The sequence below is a fragment of the Carassius gibelio genome, chromosome B12 (assembly GCF_023724105.1).
Source record: "Carassius gibelio isolate Cgi1373 ecotype wild population from Czech Republic chromosome B12, carGib1.2-hapl.c, whole genome shotgun sequence".
Lineage (NCBI taxonomy): Eukaryota > Metazoa > Chordata > Actinopteri > Cypriniformes > Cyprinidae > Carassius > Carassius gibelio.
Window position 1 is genome coordinate 9,862,753 of NC_068407.1, and position 23,980 is coordinate 9,886,732.

The 23,980-nt window shown below is 36.5% G+C and overlaps 1 protein-coding gene and 1 long non-coding RNA gene across 6 annotated transcripts in view; both read right to left on the minus strand.

The window, feature by feature from the left end:
- Positions 1-6,973: 6,973 nt before the first annotated feature.
- The window catches only part of arhgap12b (Rho GTPase activating protein 12b), a 66,945-nt gene continuing 49,938 nt past the window's right edge, over positions 6,974-23,980 (minus strand). Inside the window, exons 3-19 of one of the 5 annotated variants that reach the window (XM_052571066.1) lie at positions 21,483-21,743; positions 19,567-19,707; positions 19,398-19,478; positions 18,676-18,801; positions 16,310-16,381; positions 15,798-15,869; positions 15,480-15,541; positions 15,151-15,232; positions 13,772-13,873; positions 12,868-12,966; positions 12,670-12,772; positions 12,475-12,591; positions 12,284-12,382; positions 12,100-12,177; positions 11,536-11,670; positions 10,932-11,037; positions 6,974-8,605 (exon numbers count right to left, since the gene is read on the minus strand). In XM_052571066.1, coding sequence (XP_052427026.1) covers positions 8,431-8,605; positions 10,932-11,037; positions 11,536-11,670; positions 12,100-12,177; positions 12,284-12,382; positions 12,475-12,591; positions 12,670-12,772; positions 12,868-12,966; positions 13,772-13,873; positions 15,151-15,232; positions 15,480-15,541; positions 15,798-15,869; positions 16,310-16,381; positions 18,676-18,801; positions 19,398-19,478; positions 19,567-19,707; positions 21,483-21,743 — 1,911 coding nt within the window. In that variant the 3' untranslated portion in view covers positions 6,974-8,430. Of the gene's footprint in view, positions 8,606-10,257; positions 10,804-10,931; positions 11,038-11,535; positions 11,671-12,099; positions 12,178-12,283; positions 12,383-12,474; positions 12,592-12,669; positions 12,773-12,867; positions 12,967-13,771; positions 13,874-15,150; positions 15,233-15,479; positions 15,542-15,797; positions 15,870-16,309; positions 16,382-18,675; positions 18,802-19,397; positions 19,479-19,566; positions 19,708-21,482; positions 21,744-23,980 lie in introns of those variants that run through there. The other 4 variants (XM_052571070.1, XM_052571068.1, XM_052571067.1 and 1 more) reach the window with 4 other exon arrangements.
- LOC127969238 (uncharacterized) lies at positions 21,750-23,485 on the minus strand. The gene is made up of 3 exons (XR_008156244.1): positions 22,510-23,485; positions 22,320-22,389; positions 21,750-21,947 (listed from the first exon to the last, which is right to left on the minus strand). It is a non-coding gene; the product is annotated as an uncharacterized LOC127969238 (long non-coding RNA).

Genomic DNA, 23,980 nt, shown 5'->3' on the forward strand with positions numbered 1-23,980 from the left:
GGATGTGGAAATTGCATTTCTGTTCATTTAAATAGTACAAATGACTGCAAAACCTTACTCTACCTTATATGACCTAACCCGGATCTTTTATTTGATTCTGATCCAGCTGAGAATACAGCAGTGAGACTGTGCAACAGGGCTGGATATTAACACTGCCCCACATGTGCTAACAAACAGAAATACACAAACACACACATATTATTATAGACTGATACAAATAACAACTATCCATTACAGTAACATGCTGTTATAGATGTTGCTGATATATATACTGTATTTGTAATATCATCGTCCTTTGGAGACTGTAAGAAGAGACAAACATCATCACTGCTGGAACATGAGCTCACTAACCGTCTGAAGAAACGGAGCATAATGCTAGCATAAAGATGATCTCCGTATCAGCTTTTTGCCTAAATTTGCAAATCTGATCATCCGCTCCTCTACAATAATTAAATGAAATTAATAAATAAATACATAATTATATCATTTTGTTTTCTTTGTAATTATTAGTTTGTATTATTTATAAAAATTCTAATGTGTAATTGCTTGAAAAAAAATTATAAATATATATATATATACACACACACACATATATACATATACACTTTATAATTTAAAAAACACTATTTATTCAAACTGCAAGTCATATTTTTGTGGAAAAATGTTTTTCAAAATCTATGAAAACAGCATGAACACTAGCCACTTTCATTTCAAATGAGATTTTTGCTTTTTATCATCTCAGACATCTTTATTTGTCACTGAAGAATAATTTATAAAATGAAAAACAGCATGAGACACCTTGGTTATTGTGTTGAGTGAACATATTCTCAGGTGAAATGAAGATAGCCTGATGATGTCGTCTGTCCTCGGTAACGCAGATGACTCGTAGTGATGATGTCAAAGACATGCTCGAGCACATAATGATTTAATTAGAATCCCCCACAGAAAGAGTAGCATGCAGTCAGTGCTTTTTAAATAAGAAATGTGAGCCCAAAACCAGATTCAAGAAGTGATCGGTGGTCTTCCACACACACACAATGAAACACACTTACTCTAAGCCAGATGGCTCAGGGTACAAAAATCAATTAGATCTCCACCTCAGGAGCAGAGGGAATTGATCCCGGCCGACCCCAGCGGCCCCTCCTCAGGTCTGCGTACAGGAGGACTGAGGCTCCCCTTCTGCCTCATCACCTCGGCTCTAATCTACTTCTCTCCGCTGCATACACACTAACTTCATTAGACGAGCGAGGGGAGGAGGGAGAGGGAGAAATAGGGCACGTTGAATATCTTGAACTGCATGAATCACCAGAGCTCCTCTAAACATAACTGGATTGCGACAGCATACTTGAGCGAGGGAGAGAGAAGAAAAGAGAGCTGTAAGGAACATCAAAATGGATTTATTTTGCATTGGCAACTCTTGCCAGCTCTGCTTTGGAGGAGAGGAGCAGAAAAAGAGGGAAGAGAACGTGTAGGTGGATTCTGGGAGAAGGATAATGTGCAATCAAAAGAAATAAGCTGACAGCAAGAATTAAGACTGTGGAAGTGCCAAAACATGATCTTCATTACACCCTAGTGTTCATGTTACAACATTACAACGGGATGAATTCATGGCCGCAGTGTTCATCTGACAAGAACTCATGAAGCTTAATGAACAATCAGGCTAATCGTGTACAAAGTATTAGCATGAGCTAACCCAGAGGTTTAATTAGTCTTCACATCATTACTCGCTCTGATTTAGTTCCACATGACAATTCTTGCATGGTCCTGGCCAAGAAATTACACTGAATAGTACATTAAATTGACTGTATGTGATCCGTGCGATTTATTTGCTAGTCTTCAAAAGTCATGCGAAAGCTTAGTGTGACGATCAGACTTACATTTATTATTTTCTCCTTATGTGAGCTATAAAAAGCTTTAAGTAATTCAATTAAACAAATCAGTTCGAGGTGTAAAAAGTACTCTTCTTTTGTAATCCAGTTAAACAAATTAACCGGGGAAAAAAATATTATTTCAGGAATTGGACACCGCTTTTTCTTTTGTGAAGACAGGGCAGATCTGAAGATCGTCAGTTTCTCCACTTGGAATACACTTTGTGATATTTCAGAAATTGTAACAACAGTCAGTCAGTACTGACTCGGGCCCATTCGCTGTCGATTTCAAAATGATATTTTCACAAATTTTTTGTTTGTTTCGCGAAGGTTTCTTTTTTTCACATACAAACTTCAAAAGAACATTGCAGGCTTACATTTGTAAGAGAACCAACAACAAAAGTACAAACAAATTAAAATGTTTAAAGTTCACCCAAATATTCTAATTCTGGTGTCATTTACTCTCCCACAATTTGTTCCAAACAAGTTTCTTTCTCCTGTTAAACATACAATATTGTAACCAAACAGTAGCTGTATAGCCACTGACTTCCATAGTACAGAAAAAAAACCTAAATAAATAAAAAGTATTTATTTATGTTATTAAAATCAACAGCTAATAGCAATTGTTTGGTTGCACATTCTTCAAAATATCAAATTTTGTATTGAGCAGGAGATTAAAAAAAATAGTTTAAAACATCATGAGGGTGAGTAAATGATGACCATTTTAATTTTTGGGTGATATCCTTTTTTTCCAACAACATTAAGGTGATTAAATACCTGCATGCATTTGAGACAAGACTGTCTGAATAAACACCGTCACGTCCCCTTCAGTGTCAAGGATGGTTCGCCCTGTTTAAGCATAAAAATTCCAAAGGGAAATGCTGCATGTATGAGTAGGCAACAACCTAATTGATGTTTAACATTACATGCCTGTATCTCTGAAACTGCTGCACCCCAGATCATAAATCATCAAGAGAAAGGTGTGAAGAGTGTGTGAGTGTGTGTTCTTGTTAGGGAAAGTGTGTGAGGTAAACTCAGGGGAGCAGCAGTCAAAGCACCAGTGCGAACACCCCTCATTTATCATGCGCTCACACACGCTCACACATCAAGCCTATGATTTCATAGACCTTAATTAAAAAGCACACAGCACTATTTATAAGTGTGATCATCACTTAGTAGCACTAATAAGGATGTTCGTTGAAGAAACACATATTATTAAGCCTTAGGAGTAGCGGGGGCTCTGCTATAGGCACACATGCTAATAAGCTGCTGACGGGGTCTAACACCACTCCACGGGCCTGAACAAGATTAATCAGCCTGTAAAAGAGACCCACCACACGGCTTCCTGCAAGGACACCGAGGCCAAATCAGCAGTTGGAGACAAACTAATTAACGGGTAGAGAGAGACCGAATCACTTGAGACTAGTGAAGAGGGGCATTGCTTTTAAATTACTGTCAGTCTTACTCACAAGATGCCTGGCTTTAAAGGGTTTCACTGTCTTTACTCAGGGTGTGTTTGAGCTGATGTATGAGAAATTTTTAAAGCAGCGCTCTTTGCTTCTCATTAAACTTTCGAATTCAACTCCTGTCTACACTTGTCTTTTTTTAAGACATGACTGTCCTATTAAAAATGCAGTGAATATAGAAATGTGAGTCATTTGTATACTTCATATAGGCCTGCATGTTTCCTCTTAGAAAACTGGTGTGAAACTGTCACTGGGGTGGTGCCCTTTCAAATGGTACAAATACAGCATGTACACCTTAGACACTAATATGAACTTATTAAAATATGAATGTGTTTTGAAGTACTAATGTGTAATTTATAGTACTATGTACCATTTAGGTGTAAAAAAAGGTGCAAAGATGTAACTGGGATGGTTCCACTGAAAAAGGTATGCCTTTGTACCTTGATTACCCCTAAAGAGTGTATATTAGCACCTTAAAATATATTAGTACATACTTTGTACATTTTAGTACCTTTTGAAAAGGCACTGCCCCACAGACATGTTTTTTTTTTTTTTTTTTACCACCCCAGTGGCAGCTTTATACCTTTTCTTGTGTGGGGGGAATGAATGTGTAAAGCTTTACTTGTGCTGCTGTGAAATATTTTCTAAAAACATTAGAAAACTTTTAAATATTTATTATATTTTATTATGGAGCCCTCCACATAGCAGGAAATAAACATATAGGAAAAAATAGTTTGCTAAATCGTGCGTTCCCTCAATTTATAAATTGTGGGCACGATTTACTCTTTCATTCCCTAAATTTTTTTAAATTGTGCACACAATTTACTATTTCATTCCCTCAATTTATAGTGCACGGTTTACTATTTCATACCCTCAATTTATAAATTGTGTGCACGGTTTACTATTTCATTCCCTCAATTTATAAATTGTGTGCACGGTTTACTATTTCATTCCCTCAATTTATAAATTGTGCCCACCATAAACTATTTCATTCCCTCAATTTATAAATTGTGCGCACCATAAACTATTTCACCATAAACTATTTTGTTCCCTCAGTTTATAAATTGTACACACGATTTACTATTTCGTTCCCTCAAATTAGTAAATTGCACGTTTTAGTACATTGATGGAACAAATAAGTAAATCATGCGCAATTTACTTTTTCTTGCATTCCATGTGCGGTTCTCCGTAATTTGATAATTTAGTTAAATAATTATATAAATACCTTTAAATACTATTTTTTAAATACTTTTGTCTTTTTAATGCCTTATCAAATATGCACATTTCTATGTGAACAAAAGTTTAGAAATAAAAGCCAGCATTTTGATGTTTTCTTATTACTTTTTTATTTAATTTGACATTTATAAAAATACTTCCTTATAGTTGTGCATTAACCCTTTCATGCTCTTTCCAATGTTAAAGTAATAAACTAAAATCTCTTTTTATGATTTTGTTCAGTAAACGCTTTATAATTGATATTTGCGAGAATATCGGTGTTTCATTTTCTAAGAAGCACTGTGTTGTTTTCAAGACTTCAAGAATGTCATATTTAATAGCTGTTACTTTTAAGGCATAATTTGGCAAAGCAATCATTTATCTACAGATGGCACAGTGCATATTTGAACACTTAAATATTATGTGTCGGACAGAATTTTGAAAATCTTGCAAAAAAGGAACTTCTTGTCTGGCACTCTGGAAGAGGCGCCAATTTTGTATAATGACCCTTATTTGCATATTGGCACACACACTCTATAAAACTCCAGGCAGGGTTCTTCAGGTGTTCTCTGCTGCAAAATTTACAAGCTCTTAATGCTGGGTCAGATGATAGAGTATGGATAAACCAATCAGGCTTCACCCAGGATGAGTAAATGGACAAGCAGAGGGGTCCATTATCTGTCAGGCTCGTATCATACAGCAGCTCCATATTTACGGCCTACTTAATGGGGTTGATTCTATTAGTGCATGAGAAGAGGGAACGGCCCTATTGCAGACATAGTATTTCCAGCTTTGTGCAATTACCTTATGTAAATCCCACAAGCAGGCGTCTATTTAAAATGCATTGAATTTCCCAATGCAAAACCATCAAGTCCAACCATCCAAACTTCATTAATACCAAAGCATGGGCAGATAACATTTTAAGCACTCCTATGATTACTTTAGCCATTGCCGGTACGCATTTTGGGCTCATTTTAAAGGATACTTGGGTTGGTATTTGAAAAGATTCTGTAAATGGAGCATTTAAGCACAGGAGCCACAAAAGTGTCTCAAGTGAGGAACAAGCAAAACTTTGCATGAAAGTACCATCAATATTTACGCAATTGCCTTATAAAAGCCAGTTAGGGAAAGGAAATGGATTTCAACAACATGTTTGCCCTGTTTCCGGCGTGGTTTACATCTCCATGCAATATTTGCATCAATGGTCAATTATTTCACATAAGAGGTATCTTGAACACTGATAATATCACTTAAAGCTTAGTAAGTAACAGCAGACACATGCTTATCAGCTGCTAGAACATTCCTATAAATGTCATTCAGCCTGCATGCATACAGATATACAGCCCACAAAACAGTTCACATTTATATGCAGCCCTATAAAAGTAGTTACCCTGTCAAATAAAATGATTTAATCTGCCCTCCTCATACATGCAAATTAAGTTGAGGTGCTGTCAGAGATTTGGCTTATTCTTTTCCTCTTGATCTGAGACTCATTCGGGAGAGTTTAACAAGCAGCACTTTTTTTTATTCATATCAGAGCGGTTGCACAGAGCAGCAAATGTGCAAAATTTATTTTATTTTTTTTTAATGAACACGATTACTCAGTTTAGTTGGGGCTCCAAAACACAGATATGAAAATGGATCCCTGAAGAAGCAAACTCAATTATCGTTTATGAAAGTCTTCAGTCATACATGTTTTAGGCACACAAACATGTTCTTGGTCAGAGTCTGTCACTCACACTGAGCAAGACGCAACCAAAAATTATAGACAAATAGAGGAAAAAAGAAGAGTCCAAGTCATGAATGTTTTATGGGTCATAATGGCTTGCTCAAATGTCCTCACCAAACTTAGGCCTACACGGACACACAAGACCAGGGGCTTTCCCTGGCACCTCTGCCCCACAGACACGCAGCAGCATATGGTGTGACATCTCTGGGGCCCCAGCTGCAGCAGAGTGTGGTCAGAGCTATGAATTATGGATATGAGCTAATTGTTTTCTCTTTTTAGCCTTTACAGCTCATGGTTTCAAGCAGGTGTTTGATTTGATCTCCACCCAGTCACTATTCTGTCATTTTCCATGTCACTTTTTCATAGATTCCTGTCTAGAAACACAGAGCGAGTTATATAAAGCTAAACTAAACACCATAAATGTAAGGAAATTAATATTTTGGTAAAGGGTGTTTTGGATTAAACCAATTACTACAGCGTTTTAATAAGGCTCCTGAATAAATGTTTAAAAATACAAGTGCTGTGCAATCTGCTCTCCTCAAATAAACAGGATTTATTTTTTTTTTCTTTTAAATCACTGTAATAAAAGAAGGCAACGGCTGATAGTTCCCTGCGTCTTTCCATATTCTCAGTTCGTGTAATATCGAAATAAATGGCGACACGTGCACAATGAAAATAAACACTAGACTAATAACTCGAGCATTATCACTTTAATATTATCCATGAGTTTTTGTCTTTTTAATTAGGATTAGGCGTCAATTTCAGAAACAGCAGTTAGTCTGAAAATTACATTCACAATGTGCAGTTCACAAATCGGTGATGACATCACCCCTCCCCCGTCCCATCTAATACTCATTACCTTCATCCATACATCAACAAAATTAGATCTTTTCCATTTGTTACTGACACACAACTTCAAGCCATCACACTTCTTTTTTTTTTTTTACAACAAGTTCAAGTATTCTGTACACATGTTTTCATATTTTGTTAAAAACGAGACAGAGAAGGCATTTCTCATGCGTACCTTCAGTGAAGACTAACTGCAGCACTATTTCCAGTACCATCCTGTCAATTTGTTATCAAGCTCCTTTCCATCCAGAGGCAGAGCCGGAAACAGTAGATGAATATTCTGTATTGATCTGAAACCGTGTAAGGCCTAAATGCCGATCTAAGCAGCTCACTTTTCTTTTTCCAGTAAGCCTAGAGAGATACAAGGGCGAGAGATGAGACCTCGGACTGTTTTTGAGAGCTCTTCTGGAGAGATCTGGTTCGTACTGTTACACAATTCAGCACAACACCGTCCGTTTCTTCCAAGGAAACAACACAGGTTTGATCTCAAAAGCGTGAAAACCTGGATATTTCATTGAAGGTAGGGTCTTTTCATTAAAAGGAAGTTTTTCTATTGGATGACATAACTGCGTGAAGAGCATGTCTGTTATCCAGTAGCATGAGGCGCACAACTTTTCCAGTAAACTTAAGGGAGGTGTGGATGGAGGGCAAACATGGCTGGATACAGAAAAAACAAGAATTTTCCCAATATGAAACAGGAATCCTGTCCTAATACTGATTATTAATCATTGTCCAACCCCACTATCCGTAGGTCAGTAGTCATTGTTAAATAATACTGTCTCCTAATACAGCGCACTTTCAGCTTATTCCACAGGAAAAAAATGAAGAAAACTAAACCTCTGAGCCCTGCAAGAGCCCAGATACAAGTCAAAATCAGAATTTCTTTTAAACATTTCACTGCAAAGACTTGAAAGTGTCCACTCAAGCAGTTTTCATACTAGTCGTCAATACTGGCTAAGACAAAGTCCGTTCCAGTGTCCAACTAAGAAAAGTATTCCCATTTCTCAAAAAAAAGAGTGCATAATGGAGACTAGTGACCATCCATAATTGTCCAAAAGTCCATCCAGCTTATTCTGAGCCAAGGAATGACGATCCAAATGAAAAAAAAAGTGTGTATATCCTCAGAACTGCAAAAAATATTAAGTGCATAAAGAATCTTCCTGTAGTCATTTTCTTTGCTTATATCCAGTCATATGTCACAGTAAATCCACTCACGTTTGTTTATATACTCCATTAAGCAGTGGTATGTTTTTGTGCGATGGATATGAGATGTTAAACTGGCGCTGTGTTCTCTGAATTGATTCTACCTGCCAAAAATGTTGTCATACTCTAGAAGGATGAGTTCTACAATCTGGTTCTGATAGACCATGTGAACCGCCATATTGCCCGTCTCGACCTCTGGCCGCAGCAGGGTCGGGCCGAACACGATAGCCACGCTCTGGGTAGTCATCCTGTTCACCTCGCCATGATCTATCACTCTGAAAAAGAAAGAGAGAACAAGTGTTTTGTTTTGTTTTCCTTGTAAATTGGGAGAAAAACTAACCATCAATCAACAGCAGAGCTCATATTTTGTGAATAAAGAGCTTCCGTTTGTCTGACAAACAAATAGTGAAAGGTGAATTTGTGGCAGGTAAATGCATTTCTTTTTCTTAACCACATGCAAACCAATCTACTCCACATTAAAATGCCAAATCTTCCCAACGCTGGTGATTTTGCATTTAAAAAAAATGCTTGGGTGTTGTGCTTAAATTACATAAATACAGATGCCTTTTCTTTGCAACAGCAAAATGTCAAACCATAATTTTTCTGGAACGCTATGCCTCTGTCCTCCATTTTGAGTTACAGTGGACCAAGAGCCATTTAAATGCAAATGGAGGCAAAGGCAAATGTCATTGTGCGTGTTTGATATAGCAATTACGATTGAGACTCAATACCGGTCTCGAATTGCATTCAGAATTACCCAGTAAAGCACAGTCTGGTACAACAACATGGGGAAATGATTCACTCTATATGTAGAGCGAAAATAGAGTTTTCTTTGTTTATGTCCCACTTCATTTGAACCTGGAGTTGCTGAAGGTGTCAAGGTGATGTCCCTAAAAACACATTTAAATTTGTCTTAAAATGATGTGCATGCACGGACAAGTGTCATTTCATAATGTCATTTCAGATTTACAAAAGATTATAGCAAATCTCTAAGAGAGGAAGAAATGGACACTTCATGTGCCTGAGAGCAAAATTAAGGTGGAATACTGTAGAAATGATCAGACCTCACAAGACTGAACAAGACAACTCCCTAAAGAAAGCCCAGAGTGATTAAAGATTCATGGGACTCTCACCTGCCACCGAGGAAGCAGCTTTATAGCTCATGATTATTTTAAGGGTTGGAATGGATGTGATAACAGAGGTACAGTTAACAATTTATGCTTATAAAAAGCTGCTTCATAAACCTAAATCTACAAGAAAAAAAAAGTAGTTTTAGTAGGGACTCTTCAATCTCCTTTCAGGTAAATCACACAGTAGTTGTTTTACCAGTCAGTGGGTCTTAAATCAAAACTAAAAATACTCTACTAATTGATGTGAGATTATATACACTAATGTTAAAAAATATATTTTTCGAAATATTAACGGTCTTATTCAGGAAAGACACAACTGATGAATAGTGAAAGTACATAAATTCATAATAAATCCTGCAAATTCACTAAATCAGCATATTAAAATGATTTCTGAAAGATCATGTGACCCTGAAGGCTGGAGTAATGACTGCTAAAACTTCAGCTTTGCATTACAAAAATATTTAATATATATATATATAAATATATACATATACATACATACATATACATATATTTATATATACATATACATATATATATATATAGAGAGAGAGAGAGAGAACTGTGATTTAAATTTGTAATAATATTTCACAATATTACTGTATTTCTGATTTAAAAAAAGCATCCTTTGTGAGCATAAGAGGTTTCTTTTAACAACAAAAAACCCTCCAAACTTTTAAACAGTAATGCAATTACGTTATTTATTAATTTATTAAATACAACTAAAAGAGACAGCATCTTAATTTAGTATTGGCCAATATTTTAATGTCAGTGCAATTTGAGCGCTCATTTTAAATGTCAGTCAGTCTCTTCCTGTCTAAATGGATGGGTCTTTGCCAGAAAGAGGAAAACACTAAACAACATCTACTAATCAGCATCAGCAACATAACAGTTGCGTTCTCCACATCTGCCGCTTCCTGTGAAGCTCCCAAGGTTGATGTCACAGTCAAAGCTCTTAACTAATTGAATTAAATTCCTACTGCATCACAATCACGGGCCGCCACGCCTGAATAAACTACGGCACCTCACGCTCACACTTTCCTCCATACAGCCCTTCATGTTGTCTCTCCATCACTGTCTTCTGCTCTCAATATTTCTCAAGACTCACTCTTTCTCTCTCTGTGGCTCGTGCATCACACCCAGTGCCAATGGCAATGCATCAGTAGGATGTGGTGTACACTCTTCCTCCAGACTCTGTCCTGCTCCTCATAATGATGTAGTTGGCCAGTCTCCAGGTCTGTCCCAGTAATGGATACAGTGAGATAACTCGATAGAGGCTTGCTGTGCAGAGCACTGACCACACCCTCCTCACCTCTAACCATCACACACACACCAGCATGGCCCTAAATCAAGAATGAATGATGATGGTTTGGAAAGGGAAGCTTATTAACTCAAAATGACAAATCCATCCTGGGCCTGTGCATAATATACTAATGTTCCGTTTAAAACAAGGACGGGACCAATTCCTTACCTTTTCAGGTGTCTGAATAACACTTTCATTGTTTCCTGATTGGGTTTTGGCAACTGTTTGATCAAGTCTTTTATGGACTGGACTCGCTGCTTGTAATCGGAGGGCTCTGAAAAGCAAGCAAATTGAAAAAAAGCAGGATTAGGGTATGGTCAAGATGATCCAAGCCTAGGAACGGGAGGAAAAACTATTCCCAAGTCAAACTGCTCCCTCTTGTGGTTGATGCTTTCTTAGTATGCTGGGTGTGTAATAATAAAATCAATGTCCATTCTATGGACATCCCCTTATTAAAAAAAAAAGAACATTTTGTACACCGCAAAAGGGGGTAATAAGATTATTTCTGAAATTATGTAACAGTTTCCACAAAAACATGCAGCACAACATTAATAAAATGTTTCTTGATCACCAAATTAGTTTTTACATAGCAATTTAGTTATGTAAAAATTTAGTTTTTACATAAAAATAAAAAACTGTGCTTTTAAATTGTATTAATATTTCAGAATATTATAGTTTACATTCAAAAACATTTACCACAAACTTTAAAACAGCAGAACATCTGAACGAAGAAGTTCACATGATAAGCATCACAAACTCATAAGGAACTCACTAATGGCTTCGACAAAGTCATTAAAGGATGCGTAAGTGAACAGAGGCTCTGGAAGCTCCCGGAAAAACATCTTGAGAGCACCTGTAGTCACGTGGATATCCTCCCACTTATTGTCTTCCAGATTCACCTTCTCATCTGCAGACATAAACACATCCTTCACACCGATTCAAACCAAAGCTGCTGACCCACAATAACAAAATCTGACTGTTTGACCTTTCAGGGTGTGAGATGTGCATGACAGTACTATTTCACTATCATTTACAGTATATACTACCATAAAATGTATTCAAATGTTGAATTAGCTTTTGTTTTAACAACATCTTGTATATTTTATATACATTTTAGGTATATGTTCAAGTAACTTGATGTGCTTTTCTCATTTCAATTCGTTGTTTCAGTTAGATAATTAGTAAGCTTTTCAAGTTTAAGTTGTACCATTTAATATTTCATTTTATTTCAGCTTTATTTCAACAGGAACAAGACTGGTGCGTGAGAACGGTTTGCGAGATTGTATCGTTTTGAAAAACTATACTCAGAACAGATCTCAAAACAGTTCTTCCCTACCGTGATTGACCGCAAAGCGCAGTTTCTGTATGACAGCCAGGTTTCCACTGACTCTATACAAGCCATCAACATTCAAGCCTGAGAAACAGATACAGAGAAACGAAACAGGAAGTGAGCGTAGTCCTAGAATAACAACTCAAAAAATGTATTCGTAATCCAACCACTGAAACAAACAGATAAATACCTGTATTCTCCACATGCTCAATGCACATCTTGACAAAATTAGGCACGGAAGTACCTTCTCTCTGACACAGGACAGTCAAACTGCAGCCAAACACCTGATCTGAGAACAGACGGAAGGGTTACCAGAGGTGTCTTCTCTTTCCTCTGTATGTAGCTCATTCACAAAAGCCCCAAAATCCAATAAAGCTGTACCTTTTATGTAGCCCTTGTCCCGGACAGCCTGTAATGTGGGTCTCCGTGTGAGGAACTTCTTCAGTTTGACTCTGGTCTTCTTCTGCTCAGACGAATCCAAACTGGGGTTCTTTACGACTGTACAAACCCACGTGTGTGTCACGACTCGACAAACTTTATGTAGCTATGATTTATTGACAAATATGTCTTCTCTACCTCTGTGTTTCTTGGAGTCTCGCGGGTCTTTCTCTTTGTCGTGTTTCTCAGCTCCTGGAGACTCCGGCATGTCCTCTTCAATGGCCTCATCAGACTCCCAAGCCTACAACACATGAATTATCATTAATACCATTAATAACATCGATGTACCCTGTGTATGCCGTTTAAGCCATCATGGGGTGTGTTGATTTGACTCACATGTGTGTTGGTGGTCTCAGAAAGCGCTCTGAACCAGTCGTTGATAACGCTGTCAATCTCAGACTGGATCAGCAACTCCGTGCCCACTCGTGTCTTCAGCTGCCGGGGTCAAAGTTCAGATCAGGTCAGTGGGAGCATATTAAATAAGAGTCAGGACAGATTCAGTTACAGTAAGAATATTTCTAGGTAATACAGGGAAACGTATATTGTATATGGATAGTTGCTATGTTCTTGGAAATCGTAAACGTACTGCAATCATAGTAATTAATTGTAATACAGAACGTTTAGCAATTTCTATTAACTAATAAACACTAAATAATTAGTAATAAAAATGATTAAATAACTAATAAAGTAGCTATTTGCTAAACACATTTGTCTTTTATTGTGATACTGTTGCCATTTTAATAAAAAGCGTGTTTTATCAAAGTAACTGTGATATCGTAATTTTGCTACAGTTAATAGAGTTCTAGACACTGTGATTACATTTTTTTTTAAACAAGTGAAAAAAATCACTGTAACTAACATTCTCTCATAGACTACTGCTTTATTCTCTTTAATTATCTTCATTATATTTACTAGGAAATTGCTCTGTATGCAAAAATGTTAAAACAAAGGGCTATTTCGCGGAAAAATGACAATTCTGTCATCATTAACAAGGTGTTCCAAACCTGTATGACTTTTATTCTTCTGTTAAGCACAAAAGAAGATTTTCTATAGCCATTGACTTCCATTGTATGGATAAAATACTGTAGAAGTCAATGGCTACCATCAACATTCCTCAAAATATCTTCCTTTGTGTTCATATTTGAGTGCGAGTAAATGACAGATGACAAAATTCTGATGACAGAATTTAGATTTTTGGGTGAACTATCCCTTTAATTGTTTCTAACAATGAGACTCCCACCTCAATGACATGTTTCTTGCTGGATTTTTCTTTGGATGCCCACTCAACCGAACCACCTCGCAGGTCCACTGTAAATTCGGGTTTAGAATGGTTGCCTCCAAACTTGAAAAACAAGGTGAATTAACTTGTTTTAAATCCTGTCACTCTCTAAGCAAATCATCAAGAGTTATTTAGGATTCTCTTTAGTCCAATGCTGTTAAACACAAGCTATATAGTGATGTTCCTGGGACTATAGCGAGTTACACTGCATTTTAAGTGTCAATTAGTTCTGGGTGCCAAAAGTACAATAATAGGTTAGACTGAAATATTAAATGCACAATGCACACACTTGATGTTTTTATCATTTAAGGCATAGGTTTGAAAATTGCATTCCCACATTTTGCGTTGCGCAATGCTAAGCTCCATTTTGTGTACAGATGCTTACGCATTCAAATAGCATAAAATCAATTCTCAAAGTCAGAATACACAGAAATGCATGCCAACAATCTTAAGGTTCTTAGTGCATCCATTTTCAATTACTAAGTCTGGTTATTTGACATGGTTAAAGTTTGAAATTCACTCTCTCTTACTGGAGGAACTAATTTCAAGCACATAGCAGGGGGCGAAAAGTGTGGTGCACAGGCAGAAAGTAGGACGTGCACAAATAAAACCGGAGACAACGTGCCCTGCTCAGCTGATCTCAAAACAGATATGCATCACACAACCTATTATTCATTTATAATTATTTAAATAATGAACTTATATTAAATGCTATTCATTTTAAACAATTTAGCCTATTTAAAGTTTTTCAACTTTAGAAAAAACTGTTCCTGGATCAGCATCGAGGGCACATTCATTTTGTCCAGAGAGGCTGCCACATACAGGAGGAGCCCGGCTGCGTCTACAGTGCGTGTAGGACACTGCAGGCCGGGGCTTAATCGAACGCTTCCAGTTACTTAGCAATGAAAGGAGGAGTTCAGGAAAGGAACCATTGCGGCAGTACGACTTTGAAGAGACAGAGAAGAGATGGAAGAAAGGAACAGAACAGAAAAGAGAGTGATGATGCATGAAATCACACTCACAACACACATGGGAGATATAAATGAAGCAGAGAGGTACAAATAGACAAGAGAGCTAACATTAATAGTCATCTGAATGCTAGTTTTTAGATAAAAGCATGTAGGTCTCTTTTTGTTTAGATTTGTTGTCGAGCACTAAATGTGAATGCAGTTTGCATGATACACTCCTGAATAAATGCAGGCAAATTTAAGGTAGACTATGGGGAATCCTGTCAGCATTCAAAGCATGTAAATTGAAATAATGCTGACTTACAGGGTTAAGAGAATAATTCCACATTTGTCCCAGATGTACAGGCCATTGTAAACTGTACGAATACATACCCAGCTGGTGCCGCTGCCCTGACCCTTTGCAAAAAGTAAAGAGTATCCCTGCAGGACAGTCCAGGTGGAGGCCCAATTCTTCCTGCAGGACAATAAAAACAACAGATGCATCTGTGACACTAATTCTAAAGATCAAGCTAAGCAAAACCTTTTTTTTTTTTTTATGACCGGTGCTTACATTTTCACTGTTAATTCTTTGAAGAATAAACAAAGACCACAACGTTTCTTTTAAGAATATATATTGCATAAATATCATAATTTTATCAAAATGTGATTAGTTTATCTATTTCCCCACACCCAATTGCAATATGTAGTGATGCAGTTTTTACCTGACTTTCTTGCCATGTTCAGTAATCTTGGTGACATTGAGAACACCACACTTTTCTGAGGGCTACAGAGAGGAGAAAAATTAGCTTAGTAAGTAAACATATATATATATATATATATATATATATATATATATATATATATATATATATATATATATATATATATATATATATATAATGATTATGATAGTATGTATTATTGTTATTTGCAGTAAAATTTTAATTCAGATGATAACATGCATTTAGATGTCAACTAAACGTTAATAGATTGAAAAGAGAATGCATAAAATCTAAACATGGGTTAGTGTGAATACTAACAGTGGAGGGGTGTTTGGGTGAAGAAGGGCAGGAGTCTGATTCAGGAGAGTTGTTTTTGGCATTTACAGACTCCTGCAAGCAGAAAAAGTGCACTGTTAAACATTCAGAATAGAGGGAGTTCGAGGATGAATACAAAACAAAGTTAGACCCATTCTGAAGGCAGTTCAGAATCTCCTAAGAGAAAAAGGCTGATTTATCTGAGTTTGCATGACAGATTATAGTCAAAATCACTGTCTTGCCATGAATGATTTGTAAGAATATGGACAAGAACTAAAAAAAGAGATGTCAGTTGTAAGTTGAGTTAATGAGGAGTTAGTATAAAGCAAGCATACAAATAAACATCACAACTAGATACATCACGAGTAAATGAAAAAGTGCAGATCTGAGCAGGTTTTGATCAACGCAAATTTGATTCCTTGATTCGCTTGAAAACTATTTTCAATTTGTGAAGGGAAGAAATCAAGAAGTCTGTAATCATATCTGATTGGTTCCAGCATAATGAGGTGACTAACTTCTCTGTACAGTGACAGGCCGAAGCCCCTGGAGAGGCGTTTAACACTGAACCATCTGCTTTTGAATGGCAGCTGGAATGAAAACCATTGTGCGACGCATGAGCAACATAATGTCAGGCTTGTTTCATTTAGTATCTTTATAGAACCAGCATAAATGATTAACAAGATAAAAACAAACCATATGCACACACACACACACACGCGCGCGCACGCGCGCATGGAAAATGCTCAAGATTAAAGACTGTTAAAAGCCTTGTGCTCTCCTAGAGGAAATATATTTGGTCTGTGTTAATCTTCAATGGCATCTTAGTGATGGAAAAAAGGACTTTGACAGCCTTTAATTGGCTTTTAGGCTGCATGCTGGTTAATTTAAGATAAATAAAGAAATAAAACAAAAATTGTATTTTGGTATGTCAGGTTCCCAACTATCCTCTGAGGGTATTTCGATTTACATTTTTGCATTTTGCAAAAACTTTTTTTCTGAGGAAATATGCATATTGCAATATGCATATTGCTAGCATCCAAAATTAAATAAATAAATAAAAATAGTTACAATACTATTTATATGATTCTTATATATATATATATATATATATATATATATATATATATATATATATATATATATATATATATATATATATATATATATATATAAAATGTTCTTATGTTTATTTTTTGTTAAAGGTTAAACATTTTCACCTATTTTTAATAATAGTGTGATTTTTGGTGAAATCCAATAAGGGTCACTCAATTTGAATTAGGGATGCACCGAAATGAAAATTCTTGGCCGAAACCGAAAACCGAAAAAGAGAAAACCAAGGCCGAAAACCGAAACCGAAACACCGAAAGAAATTATGCCAATTATTAGTACCATTGCATTTATTGCTATGACAGTGTACTAACTTTACTAAAATTAAGACATTGCAATTGCATAAATTAATATTAAAGTTTCAAAGATAATTACAATTACATAACTTATTTAAAAAAAAACATAAAAAAAACTTAATTACAAATTATGCAAATATTTATTAAGCACATTGCAACAATGCACAGTATAAAAATAAAATTCAAACAAAAAATGTATCCCACTCATGTGTATATTTAATAATAATGTACAGGCCTACTGGCCTGCAGAAAGGTTTTAAAATGAACAGTTCTCTCATAAAAACAAAGTGCATTTAGGTGAAGTGCATTTGAAATTTTTCTATGTAGGACTAGAAAGTGCATCACTTCTCCAGTTGGCAAGACTGTTATCACTTCTGGGGATGGGGACTTCAGACAGATAACCATCTAGCTGTTGAGCAGTTGAGCTTGTCATCTGCCTGACATTTGAGAAATATTTGAGAGAGTGTATTTAAATAGGACCAGGGCATAAATAAACATTTTTATCAAATTAAAGCAGAAATCTAGCAGAAAATCTAGCATAAATATGGCTACAATCTGATATTATGTATGTATATATGTTTGTGTGTGTGTGTGTGTGTGTAGTAGCCTAAGAACAAAATAGCCAACGTATTATTATTATTTGAGGCACTTTCTTGCAGAATTCCACTGAACATATCAGACAACGATGGTGCATGCCACTCATCTGGTGCAGAGACGAGTCTTTTTTCTGCGCTCTGATCAGTCTCCTGCGCTTGGCGCTTCTCCGTCTCCACGCTGGTTCTCCGCATCCAGCGAGGCCTGGATCATTTCTCGTGCGCGCTGCCTTATTTCCGCATCCAAGTAATGGTCATTATAACGCGGATCAAGCACATTCGCGATGAAGTGCAGAGGAAAAGATCTCAGTGAGACGTGTGCTAACAGACTCTATAAGACTGTACTTTTCTTTGTTTTTACTTCGTGGTCCGTCTTAATCTCTTTGTTAGGAGACGTTTTAGTGCTGCGAATAAAGGAATACGAAGAGAGAGAATGTTCTCACTGGTGTTAAGTGAATGTCGCGTGGAGCTCGTGGTCTGCGCTTTGCAGGTGCACGTGCAGGTCGCGGTTTCTGTTTGCGTCATCACAACATTTCGGCCGTGTTGTTTCGGTGATAAAAGTCTATCGGCCGAAAACCGAAAAGGCCATTTTCGGCCGAAAATTTTCGGTGGCCGAAATTTCGGTGCATCCCTAATTTGAATTATAACAAAACATAATATAAAACATAAAAAAACAAAAACAAATACAAATACAACAGATAAAATAGAAAACAGGATTTTAAATTGTAATAATATTCACAATATTAGTGTTTTTACTATATTTTGATAGACTTCTTTCAAAAATATGTTTTGGACCTTTGGAATCATATTGTATGTATTCATATTTATTGCATGATCTGTAGTGTGAAGATTAGTTGTGCTAAAGAAGATTTGTTTGTGTTTAACCTTGTCACTGATGTCCAGCACATAGGTGCTGTGTCTCCACTTGGTCAGCACAATGGGCTCCTGCTGTTTTCTTTCCAAACTGTGACTCTTAGGAGCTTCTTCAGAGATCGGAGGAGAGAGATTATACTGGGAACAAACAGGAAGAAAAAGAGAGGGAGAAAGTGACAGTTTAGTCCAATTAGTGACGCGAGAAACACAAAATACAATGCGCGTAGAGTCACCACAAAAATAACATTCAGAACATCATGTATACAAAATTCTACAGGAAAATTTGTACGATCCAATCCATCCAGTATCCAGTTAGTTTATATACAAAACAAGTATTGGTAGTTTATATAATAAAATTTAAAAAGTTACCTCTCTCCTCACCGTCCACAGCACCATGTGCGGTCAGATCCCCTACTCCGAACATAAGCCCACCCAACCCGCTCAGCCCCCCAGAGCACAACATGTGTGTGTGTGTGTGTGTGTGTGTGTGTGTGTGTGTGTGTGTGTGTGTGTGTGATAGATGGAATGAGAGTGAGAGGACAGCAGCGACTGTGGCACTAGAGACACTGATCTCAACTAACTAGATTAGAGAATCAGGTTTACTTTTAGATTTTCCCAGGAATCCTCCTACTGCCCTGGTTAACACTAAAGCTAAAACAATCAATGAACACACTTGATCTAAGGACAGAAGAAAGGCTGTCTGGGGATTTCTGAGGAAAAAAACATTAACTTACTTTTGGTAACTCCCATTCTGAGCGGGATCCGTCAGCGCTGTAGTAATACGGCCGCCCTTGTTCGTCCACATGCTTAATCCACTGCCGAAACAAGAAAAAAGTATTTGTTACTCTGGGTTTCTTTCAAAACAAAAATAGATTTCTGTATGCAAGCAGCTCTTTCCGGCACCTTCTCATTGGTGTATTCAGACACATAGAGTGTGTGGCCATGTTCGTCCAGTTCCTCAGACCAGCCTCTAGGGGGCGATCCGTACTGACTGTCCGACTGACTGGAGTGTGTGCTGAGGCAGTTCTCCTCAGAAGACAAATGCTGATGAAAACAGGAAGACAAGACAATGAGTAAAAAAGGGCAGAAATATAAGAGAAAATCAGTATGGCGTGGCAATAACGACACTAAAGTAAACTGCTTTGGATAAAAAAATTAATAAAAATAAAAATGGTATTTTTTAAAAAATATATAAATCATTATTATAAATATTAGTATGTATTTCATTATTATTATTACTATAAAAAATTATACAAAACAAATTATCAGTAATAAAAAAATATATTAATTAAAAATAATACATTTTAATAAATTAATTTATTTATTTTATTATAATTATTATATTTAAATTTTAATGTAATTATGCTTTTTTTGCTTAGTTTTTATTATAGGTAAAAAAAATATATATTATTTTAAAAATAATCATGAATACATTTTTTTGGTTATTATTACTATTAATTTATTTTTAAATAAACAATGATAATAGTTTTAGTTGCACAACAATGATAAAAGTTGCAATTATATTTTTAATATATAATGACATATTATATTATTATATCTGAATTACTATTAAATATTAATAATCCACATTTACATGCATACATTATACAGTGTGTGTGTGTATATATATATATATATATATATATATATATATATATATATATATATCATTCATTAATATTACTACAATTATTATTATTATTATTTAAAACAAATTAAACATTTTAATATTGATTTAGTTCTAAGTTAAAGCATCTGTAACGTATAGAATTTAAACTGATAAACAACAAAAAAACTGCATGTCCCCCTTTTATTATGCGCACAATTTTCCACTAGATGGCAGCTATGAACAATGGAAAGAGTGAAACTTAGATTGAAACTTCAGATAAGACTAAATGAATTTGGAAAATAGGTCAAACATTGTACTCTTGTAAATACAGACATACATGTCATTGTTTACAGTAACAGTAATTATTACAGTAATAATGGTGATTTCCACAGAAAGTAAGTTGCTCCACTCTGTTCTGAGTGAAGCTGGGTCAGCGATCGGTTGAAGCTTAAATATCTGAACAGCATTTTTCAAAGGCTTAAATATAGACTGAAGACCTACTTCAACTCTGGCCTAGTTCAGACTTCCACATGCTCAAGCGTGTGGGCACAGAGTCATTAGCATCATTACATCAGTGAAAAGAAGGTATGTTTACAGATTAAATGAGATATATATTATTTACATAGCTGACCAACTAAAGCCCCTTTCACACTGCACGTCGGCCCCGGCATATTGCCGGGTCGCCTTCTGTGTGAAAGCAACCACGTCCCGGGATTGATTCCGGCACTGAACCCGGGTCGGGGACCTAGTAACATTGCCGGGTTCAACCCGGGACGAGAGCTGTGTGAACAAAAGCCAGATCTAATGCCGTGTCAAAGTGATGACGCACATTATCGCATGACTCTTTTACCAGCTGTTTTGAAGGAAGATCAACATTCGCAACGAAAAAATATTTGCAAACTGTAATGAAGCAGAGATCAGTTAGTTCCTCACTTTCTGCGCTGACGCAGAGATCGTTTGCTTGCTTCAGTGAAAGTATAACGTGCCTAATGTTTTCGGCTCGTACATTACACGTCACGCCCTGATGTCACGTGTCATTACGGGATCTTTACTGGTTGTGTGTGAAAGCACGCTCATATCCCGGGTCATCACTGGAAGTGTGAAAGTGCAAAATCGAACAACCTGGGAACAATTGCCAGAACATTTTACCCGTGTATTTGCCGGAATGGCAGTGTGAAAGGGGCTATAGACATTTTTCCAGCTGTGTTACCTCCATGTCTCCAGAGTTGGACGTGTCCCCACGAGTGAGTCCGCAGTCTCGAGAGCGGGGCGGTTTCCAGGTCCTCTCCTGAGTCATGCGGTTGTAGTAGAAGTTTCTTCCACTCGTATCTTTGTGCGTTTCCCAGTCGCCCAGGATGTGCAGAGGAGAGGAAGAGGGAACAGGTGGGAGAGACGACTGAGAGATCTTTAGCTCCTGGAGGTTGGTGTAAACGGGGGACTCGGGTCGACCCTGTCCGGTGGGAGATATGCCCTGAACACAAAAAAAGAGGAAGAGGAAAATTATGGAAAAATATGTAATTTTAACGAGCTAATAAAACTTTACTTATTTTGCCAAGCATTGGAAAAACTCAAAGAGACAAAGAGATCCAAGATTCACAGGGAGCCCAAAAAACATCTGCAAATGATTTTATTGAGATGTTCTCGGTCAACAACAGGCTGGCATCTAACACGGTTCCTTTAAAAAAACGTATTTATATGAGAAGCAAGCATGACGAGAATTCGGTAAAGTTAAAAATTAAGCACAGAAATATTTGCATATGTTTTTTCAGGAAAGAGAAGCACAGATCGACAGGAGGAGCCCTTTAGACAAGTCTACATGAATAGAAATAATAATTTAAAGAAAATTTTGATTTTATGAACAATGCTATAAATGTCAAGGTCATGAGTATAACATACTACTGTATTGAGGTCGCAATGTTTTTTTCTAAATAAATACTAGTCCGACGGTTCAGAAGACCAGTACAAATGTATCGTTGGTACAAATGAAAGTAAAGAAGCTATTCAATGAAAAGCTGTATGAAAGAGTTATTTTAGAAAGTGTCTCTACCTTGTTACGGTTAGACAGACCACGTCCTCATAGCTGAAGGCGCTGTTATTTTCGTGTAACCCATTGTGAGCTTCACCATGATGAAAACAAGCCACACAATACAAATGAACACACAAGCAAGAGGTCAACTGAGCGACTGAAAACTCATATATACATATAGAAAGAACAGAAATAGAAGCCATTCTCTCACCTAAGCATTACAGAAAATACTGCTCCCAGAACAACAACAGAGCCACCACTGACTGCTTGACTTGACGCTCACTGTAACTGGTAATGTGGAAGTCTGTGAACGCATACGCTACTATTAAGTGACCTGCCATGGGGTTCTTAAACCTTGGACGTCACATCTGAGGACCAATCCAACAAAACAATGACCCATTTCTAACCTTTAAAAAATGACACAATTCCTGTTTTTATGAAAAGGCTGTTGGCAAAGACCTCAAATAGTCCCAGTATTTGGAAGAGAGAGAAAAAGGCCTGTTAGGTCATCCATCCTGTCATGCATGGAAACATATGGGACTTCCTGTCATACTGAAATAATAAGGTTAATCGTGATAATAGATTCGGAAATATTCCAACATTTTGTTGGAAACTGTGTGGCATTGAGCAAAACATTTCAAAAGAGAATCCGAACAATTCATTCAGCCAAATACATTTGAACTGGCAGTCAAATTATCATTTATTTGTATAATTATCACTAAACTGCACTGCACCAATTCTAAATCGAATCACTACATGCTCTTCTAGCTTACATAATAAAATGATATCAACTCAGATTAATATTTAATGTCTATCTATCTATCCATCTATCCATCTATCTGTCTATCAAAAAGTACTGTTATTTTTTATTTGGTAAGTAGTGGCAGTTTGGTTGTGAACATGACCAACTAACTGTATATCATACCTCGTAAAAAAGAAAAAAAGAAAAAAAAGAAAAACGAAGATGTTAAAACCTTAAATTTTAAAAAGGTCAGCTGCAGCAAAATACAGGATTACATTTGCAATGTTGTTATAAAAAAAGTTTTGTTTTTAAATAAACTCAAAGTGATCAAAATAATAAAAGGAATAACAAATTTTAAAACAAAAACAAAAAAGTATATATGGATATAAAGTAATATAATATAATGTAATATAGTATAATAAAGCATTTAAAAATCAAACATTAAAAACACAGTGGTAAAGTTCACCTTCTGCGTTCTGCTTGTCTCTTGAGTCGTAGGTCTCGTTCTTTTCGGTTTAATGGAGATACTGAAACTCTTCAACTCAGTATCTGCATACAAACCACAACCCTGGTTTGCATATCTACCCCACATGTACACTGTATCTGCATTTGAACAGCACACTGAGAGAAACCAGCCTACACTGGATTGTTTCATAAGAAATGTGACCCAAAAATATCTCAAAGTCTCAATGTCGCAGTGATTATAAGTTCATTTCACTCATTATATGTACAATGTTCCATACACACACAGAGAAGCACAGAGGAATGTATTCAAATCCATGCTCAGCCACATGCCTCCACATGGAAATGTGTAGCACACACCCAGGAGGAAGTGCACAACAGCAGCTGTGACTGTCCGTGAACTACAGCCCCTATGACAAAACATGAGATTTAAATAAAGACTTGTTCCAAAAATGCATTTGGTTATGAAGTGTGTTTG